Source organism: Aplysia californica, unplaced genomic scaffold (assembly GCF_000002075.1).
Source record: "Aplysia californica isolate F4 #8 unplaced genomic scaffold, AplCal3.0 scaffold00171, whole genome shotgun sequence".
Taxonomy (NCBI): domain Eukaryota; kingdom Metazoa; phylum Mollusca; class Gastropoda; order Aplysiida; family Aplysiidae; genus Aplysia; species Aplysia californica.
The window spans coordinates 803,135-817,421 of record NW_004797441.1 but is presented as its reverse complement, the minus strand read 5'-3'; the positions used below and the strand labels follow the sequence as shown (position 1 = coordinate 817,421).

Below are 14,287 nucleotides of genomic sequence, written 5' to 3'. Positions count from 1 at the left end.
GATGATGATGATGATGATGATGATGATGATGATGATGATGATGATGATGATGAGTAGGAGGAGGAGGGGAGGAGGAGGAGGAGGAGGAATTTATGTTCTCTTGTTCCTGTGAAGTCTAAGACGAGTAATAAGACAATTTTGTAAGTACAGGTAGTAAACGTATTAAATCATAATCTCGAAGACTCCTTAAATGTCAATGCGTTGGTAAAATGATGATGAGAATGATAAAATCCACCAGATATAGGCTTATGGCAAAAACCAGAAAAGTACAACTTCAAGACCCTTGTTCGAGGAATGTTTAAACAGGCGTTTAATGTCTCAAAGTGTAATAAAAACCATTTCAATTTTCTAGGAGGAGAAGCAAGGGGAGGATAGGTGCCATCTGTATCCATCTCGTTAAGATAGTATCAAGTACACTTAACCCCCCCCCCAATAGTATAAAATAGGCTTTTCTATCATGGTATTGTATTATCGAAGACTCTCGGATTGTGTGTTCAGTGTAACTATTACTAACAGTCTCTCGGCTTGATTATTCTCGATTGTTTTTTAATATGCCCTATTATCTGCTCTCTTTGGGGTTGTTGTTGTTGTTGGGGGTTTTTTCATACTCTATAGGAGACCATTATATTTCAAATGAGCACGATAGAATCCTAAAGGGCAGAATAACTTCATTACAGACGTAATGACTATTGCGGGAGCGATCGAATCCATCTACCCAGCCAACCCAAAAGGCTTCAAGTCGTACTATCAGGAGATGTTCACAGACCTCATAGAGTCGGCAAACCAGATAGTTGTTACGTGGTTGGCTCGACTGTTTTGGAAAGTCTCCAAGACCCAACCTGAGGTAAGTGCTAAAATGCAGCTTTAGAAAAGATTCTTTTTGTACCTAATTGATGAACGGTCAGAACATCACAGTCGAGGAATGAAGTAAACAGCGTTGTTAAATCGGTGTTGGGAACTGAAGGACATGAAAGCAAAAAGGTCGGCGTAGCAGGTTTAAGAAACTATTTTAATGTTAAAGAATTAAATTGTGTTCTTGCACGATATAGATATATGCGTATTACTGTGCCAGTCAATAAGAAACTCATCATATGTGTCTATAGTAGCTTGCACTTTCCAGTTTGCAGTGACATTTCTACTATCTCGGGATACATTATGAAAGCAATAAAAGAAAGTGCTTTTAAAAGCACTTACACTTTCTTAAAGTAACTCATGTTGACCAAAGTAAAGAATGCTGTTTTCAAACTTACTTTCAAAAGTGTGTTCACTGGGGGCTAAACCTCGTATTTATGTTTTATTATGCTATGGGTAGGCCGTACTTTGTTAAAGCTAGCATGACATAGTTGTTCTTTTACCATATCATTGCATGTTTATGAGCGACACCATTATGAGTGACAATTTGATCTTAGCATAAAGTAGAAATTCTCCTTCAGTACTTTAAAAAAATTTAGACGTCAGTTCTGACTTCAGATTTTCTCATTACTTTATTGATATCTGAACTTCAACAGTTGTTTTCTGAGGAAGACCTAGAAAAGTTACTCAGCAAAGCAAGGGAAGACCAAAGCAATCAACCGATCCTGCTGCAAATGATTCAGGAACTTTGTAAACGACGACCGTCTGCCATGATCAAACACATTGACAAGATTTTTGACGAGTCTGGGTGGCAGCCCGTGTTACTGTGCTGGATGAACGACATGATCAGTACTCTCGCTCTGCACGACCAAGTAAGGACTATGACACGTTGGCTACTTTCTTGATGTTCTCTAAATGATCCTGCATTACTTTGTTTGCAATCCATATGTTTTTGATATCCTTCTCGTCTTCATCAAAGTTTATGTTCGGTAATTATAAATATGGCATGGACTGTCAGCCAGAATTATTATACACCCCCCCCCCCAAAAAAAAAAAAAACCCAACCCCGCCGTACATCCATATATCACGTTCATTTGCGCTTGTGCATAGGATACACATAATCACACTCACACGCGTGCGCGCGCGCACGCACACACACACGCACGCACGCGCGCGCACATACACACACATAAAGACTTATTGGTGAACACCGTGGAAGTCCTGGTCGCCAATATCTTTTAAGGACAACTGTCACTAGGATCAAAGAAAAGAGATAATCAGGAGGAAATAGTCATGTGAGGTATAAAACTTCAGGAATATGATGCGATTGAAATATTATAGCCTCTCAAGTATTCACATACGTGTATTTATTATCAATCATAACACTGTCAAAACAGTTGTATAGGGCTTTACGAAATTGTTGGGGGGGGGGGGGGTTGGGGGGTTTGTTTGTTTCTTTTTGTTGTTGTTGCAAAAAATGAAAATCAATAATACTCGTATTTTGCTCATATTTGACAATACACTAATGTGCACTAATCCACTGTTCTGTGTTATTGTTCCAGAGTGTGGCGGACAAGTCGTTGACTTATTTATTACAAAGTGCCATGGCTCATCAGGACAAGGCAAACTTGCTCACATCATTAAATGCAATTCGGCTCATTGGTTTCAAATATCCGGACACACTGAAACTTAGACGGTCTGAAGTGGAGGGCCTTTCATGTGTGGATGCTGATGGGAAAAGCATTCAAACGACCATTCTGGATATGATTGATGGCAAGACGTAAGGATGGAATCATATTCTAGAAGGGAAAGTCAAAGTCATATTTAATTGCCATAATATATAGTCCACAAAGCAATTATATCTTGCAAAGGTGTGAAATGGTTTAGTTTAATTTTAGTTTAAGTAAGAGTTTGACGGCATTTGCAGCACAATTAGTTCATAAACATATCGAAGATTAGAGGTGAAATAGTAACATATAAAGAAAAGAAGGGGGGGGGGGGGGGGTAAGTAAACCACACCAAAGGAATCGCCAGCCACGCCAGCCACCCACTGAAATTGTTTGCTCGTATGTGAGAGGGTATTTAAAGGCACAGATTTTGATTATAATTCTTTCTTACCTGAGCACACTTTGAATGGTACCAAGGGCTCACTTAATTGTAAATGGTAACATGGCTGGCCAGTTTAATAATTTACTGCGTACTTTTCGTATACACTCTCTCAGTCAGCAGACATAAAAAGTGTCCATAAAAGTGAAATAACAAACTAATACATGTAATCATGTCAAAATTATTCTCGTGTTGTAAATGTATCATTGCCAAACAAACCTGCTCCGCTTCTTACAGACCTTCAGATCTTGCTCATCAGCTGGAGAGTCAACTACAAGAAGTGAGCGGTCTTGCCCTGAGGGTGGAGGACACAGAGGAAGCTGTCACTGAGGTTCACACTCAGTTAGATCGTCAGGGAGCGGATCTGGACAAAGTGAAAAATGATGTCACGGAACAGGGTCAAAGGTTGGATCATGTCGAGGAGACAGTAGACGAGACTGTGGCCAAAGTAGAGGTGATCGATCAGAAGGTATGAAATAACTGTGGAATTCTAGGTTTCTGGTATCAATCAGGTCAATGCTGATGTCTTGTCATGTTGACGTTTGTTTGTTTGTTTATTTGTTTGTTTGTTTGCTTGTCTTTTTAAAGCCGAAGCCCTTACTGAACACAACGAAATAATTACGGTATTTTCAAAAGCAAATAATTAAACAGTACTCAGTTCTTTCGTCAATACACCAAGAAACGAAAATATCCAAGCTCAAACAAGAAATTAAGGAATCAGTTCCCACCAAGATTGAATGTACCTGAAACTATGAAATTTTGCTGTCAAGTGTGTTATCAACAACACCCACTGCCACTAGCTAAGATGGTATGTCGATGTTTGTGAGTGCGGCAGGGGTTGCTGTCAGAGCTAATGCCCGTTTCTTAATCAGAATTGAAAACAAAAGTTTCTTTGTTTTGTTTTTGTTTTAATAGTCTAGAACAATTAACGTATGCCAAGATTTCTCTGCAGAGCTTCAAGTGATTTAGTAGTTGGGTTAGAATATGGAACATAATTTTTTTTAAGAATACAAGTGTACGTTGAAAGCAAAGTCACCCCAAGGCTGGGGGCACCTCAAGAATCTCTTAACTCAATACAACTCATTAGGTTTGTCTTGATATTGAAGCTAGTATGCTATTTTCCCCACGAATTAGTGGAATGACCATATTTGATATGCTTGTATCACTTATTTTGGGGTTCTATTTTCTTCATCTGCTCCGGGCTAAAAAGGAAATCTCACACCAACACAAATAATAGGAAACATATGGAGGGAGGGGGGGGGGTTGTTACCTTGAAGAAAGACTGAAAGGAAAATATGCTCATGAAATGCAAGTATGTTGTGAGCCTCAAACAATCCCAGTTAAGACATAATTTGGAACAATAAAAAATAAAGCATTTTTGCTCACACCCATTCACTAGTTAGGCTGTATTTCACAACCTGAAACAGGACTTGATCAGCAATGATAGCGTGCTGTCTTTCAGTTTTGATCTATAAAAAAAAAATCACTGAAAATTATGGCAAAACTTAAAATTATCATTTGAAATTCGGTTGGCCGGACGTAGACGCCGACAAAGTCAAAATATCCGTACCATTTGAAGTGTAGTGGCCCATAGTCATCGGAGAATGATTCAGGGAATCAAGAATCATACTTGAATTATACCCTTTTTCTCTCCCCCCCCCCTTTTCTCCCAGACGCTGAGCCACGCGCCATACTGGTCACGTGATGTGTCCAAGTTGTTGAACCCTGAGTCGGAGCACGACTGGCGTCTGCTAGGCTCTCGACTGGGCTATAGCAACGATGACATCAGAAGCTGGGCCCAGCAGGCAGACCCCTGTATGGCAATGTTCAATGAATGGTGATTATATATTTTTCTGGCTCTCTCGAAACCAGGAACCTGGGTGGATTATGCCTGTTTTTTACGCCAAGAACAAATTAGGGTCATAGTGAAAGAATGGCAGGTGGTGCTATAAAGATTTAGTGATAAAATCATTCTTTGAATAAGCCAGGAGAGTGGTTTTCGTTTTTGTTTTTGCAATGGCAGGAATTATTTTGGAGGCGGACCTACAGAGAAACTCAAAGAAGTACGTTCTCCATGCAGGAATCGAACCCATATTTTTTATATGGGCGGTTGGCAGGGGTTCTGGTGTGGGTTTTTTCCTTCTTTTTTTTGTGTTTGTACTCTTTTGTAGCACCTCCAATCTTCGACACTTTTATGACCTAATTGTGTTACAAGTGCCGTGAAACTGACAAAAACTAAAAAAGTAACTGTTTTTTACATGCAACAGCGAATATCAAAAACCTAACCATTACAACACACACACACACACACACACACACACACACACACACACACACACACGCGCGCGCGCGCGCGCGCGCGCGCACTCACACACAAGGTTTGATTTTAACAATATTTATTTCAAAAAGCAACCATGCAATACCGAAACGTGTCTCAAATCTAACTTGTATTCTCCGAATGTTTTCAACACATTTTCTCAGATGCCATTTACAGTTCTAACTGTTTAATTTGAAATATTCCCAAAAACTGTTACAGCCTAGCAATCGTCTTTGGTGTTGTGCCGATGAAAATAAAACCAAACAACTAACTAAACAACATATCAACCAACCAACCAAACAACATTAAATATAAAAACAAACAAACAAACAAAAACCCAACAGCAACTGCGACGACATTATGTCTCAATGATGAAATGAAATCATGATTTTTCTCTATTGTTTGAGTTCAACGTCCTACTTTAGACCAACAGGTCCTTTCAAAGGCGGTACTTTGGGTACCGTAGGAAGTTGTAATAAAACGTATAAAAGAAGAAGGAAATATGTCACTACTATGCTGGAGATGTTTGGGGGGGGGGGGGGCTACACCCCCAAAATCAAAATTCGGCTCAAAATCATGCACTTTGTGGTTGAGACAGTGGACTATCAACTCTTCCCTGACGCTCAGGAGAAGACATCTGACATCACAGATATAAGATAATGATATTGAAACCATTTTCAAGAAGTAATATAACACGAAAAACGTTCATCTGTGTTCAGGTACGCCACTCGCAAAACAAGTGAGGCGACTTTTGCTATTCTGACACAACTGCAAGAAATGGACAGGATGGACGCAGCTATCGTTGTGGAAAACGCCATGAAAAATGCTGGTTGGTACTTTTTTTCAAATTGACGTATTTATACCGATCTACTGCTGCTGAATGAACGATGAGTTTGACAATCAGTCACCTAAACCAAAATAAGTCGTGTTTTTTGCTGGGGGGGGGGGGGGGGGGTAGTAAGTGTTTTACAGCGCTCGCAACTGCATACGGTTGTATGAGCGCGCGGGACACACCAAACATTTTTAACGGGACACACCAAACATTTTTAAGTTGGTAGGAAATTTTGAATTTTGCCCGGCTGGCGGCCGAAGCCTACTCTTATCGATTTTGGAACACCAAGGGATCTTTTACGTGCACAACTTGCACACGGGACCTCCAAGATTTTTTCACCCTTGTCTGAGAAGACTAGGTGTAGATCTTACCTACCATAAGATCAGGGATGTGGCTGAAAGACAGCAGTAAGGAGGAGCCAGGGAGAAGCAGTAGAAAAGCTATAGAAAGAGTCAGGAGCCCAGAGGAGGGGGCAAAGGAGGTTAGGGGGTGGGGGCTGAAAGTGGAGACGAATGCAGACGACAAAACATTGTTAGAGAGCAGGATAGGATGTGAAAGGAGAAAATTTTAGAGAAGAAAAATTTCTATCGCGACCCAGATTCGAACTCGGGACCATTGAATGAGAGGCGAACACCTTAAGCTCTAGGCCACGAGATTCCCCAAGTCGTGTTTAGATAACAATATACATGTAAATTCACTGGTCCTGCTTGCATTTTGAACCAAGATAACTGATAAAAACAGACAGACAGACAGACAGACAGACAGACAGACAGACAGACAGACAGACAGACAGACAGACAGACAGACAGACAGACAGACAAAAAAACCCTGACAACGGACAACAAACAAGCTGACAACGGACAACAAAGATACCTATAGGCTGATAGATAAATGGAAAGAAAAAAGGGGAGGGGCGCAGAAATATGCACATACCGATTTATAACAAAGACGATGAAAGTGTAAGTGTTTCCCATACACAATGTCTGGTGTGTCCACAGAGGCGGTGGTGGAAGACGAGGACTTTGAGTACGCCTCCCCTCCCCCCATCTTCATCAGTTACCAGTGGGGTCACCAGGAGGAAGTGAAACTGCTCAAACAGCACCTGGAGATGGCGGGCTATGAGTGCTGGCTGGACATCGGTCAGATGGGTGGAGGAGACAAACTGTTCGAAAAGATTGACAACGGTATTCGGGCCGCCAAGGTTGTCATCAGTTGTGTCACAGAAAAATACGCCAAATCACCAAACTGTAATAGGGAGGTGAGTAAAAATTATCCGAAATCCCCTTCTTGTTTAAGGTCATGGCCTATTTGTTGTCCCTTTAAATTACTCTGGAGATAATCAAAGGACCGTTCTTTTCTTTTAGGGTATAAAGGTCAAAATTCAGGAGTTCGAATACCTGTTAACAGGTAGGGAGTTACATTGTTACCATATGCTAATGCCTTTTTTTGCATAAAGCAGACCTAATAAAGCTGTACGTAATCTTACAATATCACACAATTCCTTCAGTATATTATATACATTTACATGTACTTTATAAGCAGCATTTACCCCTGAAAGTAAACTTTAAACAAGGTATCCTGCCACACAGCCCACAATCAGGTTGTGTTGACTGCCACGATTTCAAAACGAAAATGTGTATCTCAGTATTGTTTTTTTCTACTTCAAGATCTTTTCAACAGTACTTTCATTCCGTAGTGTGCTGGTAATGTTATACTCAAGTTTCATCTGTGTCACATGTGTGACCTCTCACACGGCTTCAGTGTCTAATACTGTGTTTACATCTTTCTAAATTAATGTATTCCAGGTGAACCTATCAGTGGGCTTGAACAAATCTCTGATCCCACTACTGATGGAGAAGTGCGTGTGGCCACCTCCTGGCTCCATGGGTCCCATCTTCTCCGAGTTCCTGTATATTCGTTTCTACCAACAGCCGGGAGAGGAACTAGATGACCAGCGCTACTGGCCAGGGGACAAGTTCCAGGAACTTCTAATGCAGCTCTCCACATTTGGTCTGACCCCCGACGAGGGAAAGATACAACCTGGTGAGTTGTGGCATGAATTATTAAGTTATTTAAGGGAATGTGAAGCAAGGACAAAACGGGAGTAAAACGGGGAGACGAGGCGCTGGTTCTTAGGTGTTTCATTTGCTTGTTTGGACAACAAAGTAATACTAAAGTGCTAGCTTAGAAATACACTTCGAATATTTACTTCAGGGCAGCTCTCCCTATTTATTGGTCTGCCCCTGGATGAGGGAGGGGGGATACAACCTGGTGAGTCAATGGGTCCTTTGTACTCTAGGTGTGTTTCTATGTAAGATTTCAACAAATAGAATCCTGTCCTTTTTGAGTTAAGAATGGCCAAGACTCAAAAGGCCCTGGAGGAGGGGGATTGCGTTGTGGACATAGAGGGGGAAAGGGGGGGGGGGGTGATTTGCGTGTATGTATCCAACATGTTTTCATCCGTTTGTCCGTTTCAGTAGTCAAGCACGTAATATCTTTGGCGTCTATTCTGTGTAAAACAAAACTCAAGTAATACAATGAGATCTGTTTGTTACGTTAATCATATAACTAGATCTATATGACTGAGTATAATGTGTTTCCCATTAGTGTACAGAAACTGGTGGATGCCAAAAGTAGAAGAAATCAAAATTGACAAGAGCAAGACACGTGACGGAGGCAACGGTTCTCAGAAGCAACAAGAAGAATTCGATAAACAGGTAACGTGAGAGTTGAAATAGTAGAACAAATAAATTTTTCCAGTTTCAAATATTTTTATTTTAAATGACAATACAAATATGAATGATAATATTACACCAAACACACGAACTTATGTCTGAGGATATTTAAGAAATGGGACGTAATTTTATAGACCCTAGCTTGTTTGGGCTAATATGGAGAGCAGAGTCGTTTCTATTCTTTTTGACCTTTATTTGTATTTTTGGTGTTTAAGAATATGGGCCACTGCATTTATAGCCAGTATATTTTACATACAGTTGCTGTAGTATTATTCCCTGTCCTTTCTCTCTTCATGAGCTGACTCCCCCCCCCCCCCTCTCCCTTTCCTATTGCTTCTCCCTAGGCCGCCGAGACCCCGGACGTGTTCATCTCCTACCAGTGGGGAAAACAGCCAAACATCATCAAGCTCTACGAACGACTCACGTCTCTGGGCTTCACCTGCTGGCTGGACATCAAACAGATGGGTGGTGGCGACTCCCTTTACGACAAGATTGACCGTGGTTTACGCGGCAGTAGAGTGGTCCTGTCGTGTGTGACCCAGAAATATTCTCTGTCCGCCAACTGCCGGAGAGAGGTCAGTCTGGCAGACGCGCTCAAGAAACCGCTGGTTCCGCTTCTCCTGGAGAAGATGACGTGGCCGCCAGCTGGACCAATGAGCATGGTCATGACGCAGCTGCTCTATATCGACTTCTCACAGGTACATGGAGGTTACATGCCCTTTAGAAAATCATATTTCGCTGAAAACGAGGTAGTGAGCACCTAAAAAAACTATCTGTCACATATATAAGGAAGTTAAAGGTTTGAACAGAAGTCGAAAAAGGTGTGTTCAGACCTCTGACATCAAACTAATGTTTCTTATATGAAAGACAGAGTGTTTTTTGAGCGCACCTACATACTCTCGTGTAGCTATACTTATCACAGCCAGTTTTTAAAAATAGAATTAAGGATTGTCTCTACAAAAAACAGTGAAGCTGACACCACAGTTACCTTACAGATGCCCTCTGAAATTGGCCTTTTCAACCATGGGACAAAACACAGTATGGACCAAAACTAAACATGTATCTAAATTAAACCACGGGCTTAGTGTTTTGGTTTCCCGTGGTTCTAAAACATTTGGATGCCATTTGACACCTCCGTGATATGCAATTCTCCAAAAATAGGCTGGATGCAATCAAGACCCGTAGAATGGTAGCATCTTCTTTAATACAAACTGCATTTGAATTTTAGGGTTTTTCAAACTTATTTTTCACTTTCCTTTTTTAAAATTTAGGATGATGCAGAGGAGAGTACGTGGACAGGTCCAAAATTCAGAGAACTGGAAGCCAAGATTAGAGAGCACGTGAAAGGGGCACCTTCAGACTTCAGTGGAGGTTCAAGTTCTTCAGATCAAGTAAATGATCAAGTTGCAGCAATAGTGACTACCCATCCAAAAGGTAGCCGTACTTCAACTTCAAGCAAATCTTCCGTGAAAATGACAACCTTTGAAGTGTCTTTCCCTGACTCAGGGTCATCATCTAAAGCGGCAAACAGCAATGAAGGTTCACAAAAGAATACTGGATCTGGTATGTTTGTATGTGGTGTCTTGTTTTCAGTGAACAATGTTTCAAACTAATCAAATTAAGTTACCGCTCCTTGTCAGTCGTCCATGATAATGCTGATGAAGAGGACAAGAAGAAAGAGGAGATGAAGCGAGGAGAGGAGGAGGGGCAGAGGAGAAGGAAGAAGAGGAGCAGAAAAAGGTGGTAGTGGTGGTGGTGGAGGGGTAGGATGATGATGATGATGATGATGATGATGATGATGATGATGATGATGATGATGATGATGATGATGTTGATTTTAAACAAAGATTTTCAGACAGCCCATTGGCAAAATTCAGCACTTGTACATAAGCTAAGTTTATGAACACTGTAAATCTAGAAAACAGATTTCGTTAGAAATGCGCTTCTGAAACGTGAGGGCAATGATGATTGCCAAGGTGTCAAAGTTTGAGTTTAAAAAATGGGTCATGTGTAGGTCAAGTACACGACGTGCTTAATTGATCTAAACTTCATGTGTCCCCACAGAAAATACGTCCGAATCATCTCTGGACAGTTCCCACTCGCGAGCTCAAGTCAAGACAAAAGCGGTCTTGGAGTTAGGCAAACCTGTCCGAAAGAAATCTTCCCTGCAGTCCCCAAATCCTGACAGCGGGGCGGTGGATTCCAGCAACGACTTGAGCATAGATACAGTGCCGTCAGCAAAGAGTCGGTCTGCTGCCAACGAGACAAACCCCGAAGAAAAGAGAAGGAGGATATCCACAATGAAAGACCCCTTACAAGAAACCTTAGCAAACCCACAGCCAAAACCATCTCCACAAACGGGGGATGGCGGGCAAGGAGGGAAGCCTTCAAAGACCAAGGCAGCTGCGGTTGGGAAACGCACATCAAAAGCTTGCGTGTTGATGTAGATCTCACTTGTGAGAATATTTTTTGTTGTACTTATTGGCACCTTAAAGCTAGAGAGATAGTAAAAACTACATTCTCAAAGAGAAAGGGAGGTAAAAGTTATGAAGAAAGTTGGGTCAATAATAATAAATAGTAAAAACAAAGGACCCAGAAAGGCATGGTTATGAGAAGCGTTCAATGTTGGGTTTTTTAAAATAGTTTTAGTGAGAGTTTTACAGCACTTGCAACACAATAAGGTCATATAAGTGCCGAAGATTAGAGGTGTTACAAGAGAGTAACAAACATAAAAAAGAATGAGGAGAGATAAGGACGATAGATGTTTGATGGGAAAGAAGGAGCAAACCACACCAGAGCATCCGCCAACCACCCACAATGTTATTTTTAAGGACTTGGCAACTTGGTCTTGCGGCCATTACAAACTTTACAAAAGTACAAACATGGTGTCCCAAGAGGAGCAATTGGATTTGGGAAATGCTCAAGTGTAAAGCTCGCCTATGTTTGTTTTATGTGTGTGTGTTTTTTTTGGGGGGGGTATGTGTCTTTTTAAACGTTCATAAAAACTCTTTAAAAATATTAAACAATTATAAAATCAGAAAATTACATTTCTACATCTTAACAAAATTGACCAGTCGAAGGTATTCGCCGCCTGTTAGCCTTATAATAATATGCAAGTTGAAAATCTCCCCCACGACTCTGATACGAAGACTTGGAACCAAAGTCATAAACGGAAATTGTTTGAGTAAGAAATTGCATATTGATGCCATTACACGACCATTTAGAGCAGGGGAAAAACCAGACAGCCAGGCAAACAGACAGACAGACAGACAGACAGAACAGAACAGAATGAAAGAAAAGAAGTAGGACCTACCAGTGGCGTCCTCCAACCACCCACATATTCGCGGAGTAACATCGATTTAATAAATTAATCCTTCGATTTGCTAAGATAGCAAGTGCATCGTAGCCACAACACAAGATGCGAGTGAGGGAAAGCCGAAAGCCTGGAAAAATAACAACAATAAAAGAACTACATGAGGGCAGGTGATAGCTCAATTGCCATTTCGGTTTAGTCAGTGCGACATATCGTCAGGCACATATATAGGACAAAATGACATGAATAGAAGTAAAAGGGTTAGATGTGTGTGTGTGTGTGTGTGTGTGTGTGTGTGTGTGTGTGTGTGTGTGTGTGTTTTGTGTGTGTGTGTGTGTGTGTGAGAGAGAGAGAGAGAGAGAGAGAGAGAGAGAGGGGGGGGGGAAGAGAGAGGAGAGAAAGAAAGAGAGAGAGAAAGAGAGAGAGAGAGAGTGAGAGAGAGAGCGAGAGAGAGAGAGAGAGAGAGGGGGGGGGAGAGAGAGAGCAATTAGCGCGCATGCATACACGTAGAGCTATGCGGACATACACAGAGAGTTGAAAGTCAATTAAAAGATGGATTGTTTTCTGTAACCTAGACTAGGTAGGCTCTTTAAACGGTAATGCTTTTGGTATTTCCCAAAGTGCGAATCACCTCAGGTGAACTGCTTTTTCCTGACCTCGTTTCTGATTGGGATGATCAATCAAGTAAACACTAAAATGTCATTTTGAAGGGAATCCAGTAAGTTCCTCTCACAAAACCCTAAACTCACACGACAATATAATTTCATAAAAGCAGAGCGATATTTGAATCAATTTAGGACAGTTTGTGTTGTATTGGTCTGTTTTATCCCTTGTGTAGATGACGCACGAGGGTATATAACGCCAAACCAGTGAAATAAAAAAATTTCAAGTTACTTTGGGTGAATAGAGTACCGTGGTCTGTGGTGCAGCAGTTAGGCCCTTCACTGTTGCAAGCTGGAGAACCGAGTTTAATTCCCAGTGAGAAGTTAATTTTTATTGAGTATCTCAGTCTTTCTGCTGGGATACTGTATCCTTTTCAGCCGGGGTTGGGCCTGATAGGTAGGGTTGGAAGTCCACCTCCTAAATGATCCAAGTTGTTTTCATTAAGAAAACACACAAAAAACGACAAAATTCATAACTTACTGCCACAGTAGGAACACTGACAAGGCGCAGGGGTGTGTAGGAGGGTTTGTGGGCGGCTGGGGGTGGGGGGCGAGAGGAGGAGGAGACAGAACTCCATGTTCCAAAACATGGCTCCTTAGGTTCTTTTGGCATTTTCATTTTCCCTTATCAGCATTTCAATAAAAGCCCCCTACCACCTTTGCTCATTGTGAACAATTTAAACATCATGTAATATTGAGCAGGAAAAATAACCAATATTTTGAAACCTTGTGCCCTGTGTTCCCATAAGATATATAATAGCAATAATGTTGACTTGTCATTAAATTACGTTAACAAAGTCTGCAACAGTGTAGCATCCCCCAACAGTCACATGCTCATTTAATGCAGAAAAAAGCCTTATTACGACATCCTTGTAAGAATGTCTCAAGATTCCACTTTGTCATCCCAAGACATGTCTGGTAGAATTCATACCTTTCTTAAAACTAAAACAAGTAAAATAAAAATAAAAAATAATTTCAAAATCTGTTTTAACTCCATTTTTCTTCCTATGAGTTGTCAAAAGTAGGAAATCTATAATTAAATAACAAGTCTGTATGTGAATGCTACACATTAAACACCAGCATAGGTGATGACTTATCACAATAATAACATTTATACAAGTAGTGACAAAATCAAACCCCTGAAAATGATAGTGAAAACAGTGGTGAAACAGACTTCAGACAAGAGTATAATAACGAACTGTTAGTTTATTTTAAAGGTCTCCAGTAAGACTGGCGGGTGAATCTTTCTTAACACAGCTGCAAACAAGTCACAAACACACAGTCATTCATCCACAACAGATCAGATAGATCAAAGAGCCTCATCATGTTTATATAATCCAACAATATCCAGTCTAGCTTAGCTAGCAAATTTGCATTAGTTGCGTTCTTGTTGATGACTTAAGACTGCAATGAGTACTTAAAATATGCTGAAAAACTCTTTTTTGTGAACAAAGTAATTTGTATGCTTGT

General features: G+C 40.9%; 1 protein-coding gene across 1 annotated transcript in view; it reads left to right on the top strand.

Annotated features, from left to right (window-relative positions):
* Nucleotides 1–11,540, top strand: part of LOC101850562 — a gene marked incomplete in the record, with an annotated part of 29,816 nt that extends 18,276 nt beyond the window's left edge. The window contains 12 exon segments of the mRNA XM_005098059.3: nt 678–844; nt 1,509–1,724; nt 2,415–2,632; nt 3,196–3,427; nt 4,632–4,795; nt 5,995–6,104; nt 7,106–7,365; nt 7,913–8,150; nt 8,715–8,824; nt 9,187–9,540; nt 10,114–10,405; nt 10,907–11,540. Coding sequence (XP_005098116.2) covers nt 678–844; nt 1,509–1,724; nt 2,415–2,632; nt 3,196–3,427; nt 4,632–4,795; nt 5,995–6,104; nt 7,106–7,365; nt 7,913–8,150; nt 8,715–8,824; nt 9,187–9,540; nt 10,114–10,405; nt 10,907–11,289 — 2,744 coding nt within the window.
* Nucleotides 11,541–14,287: the final 2,747 nt, after the last annotated feature.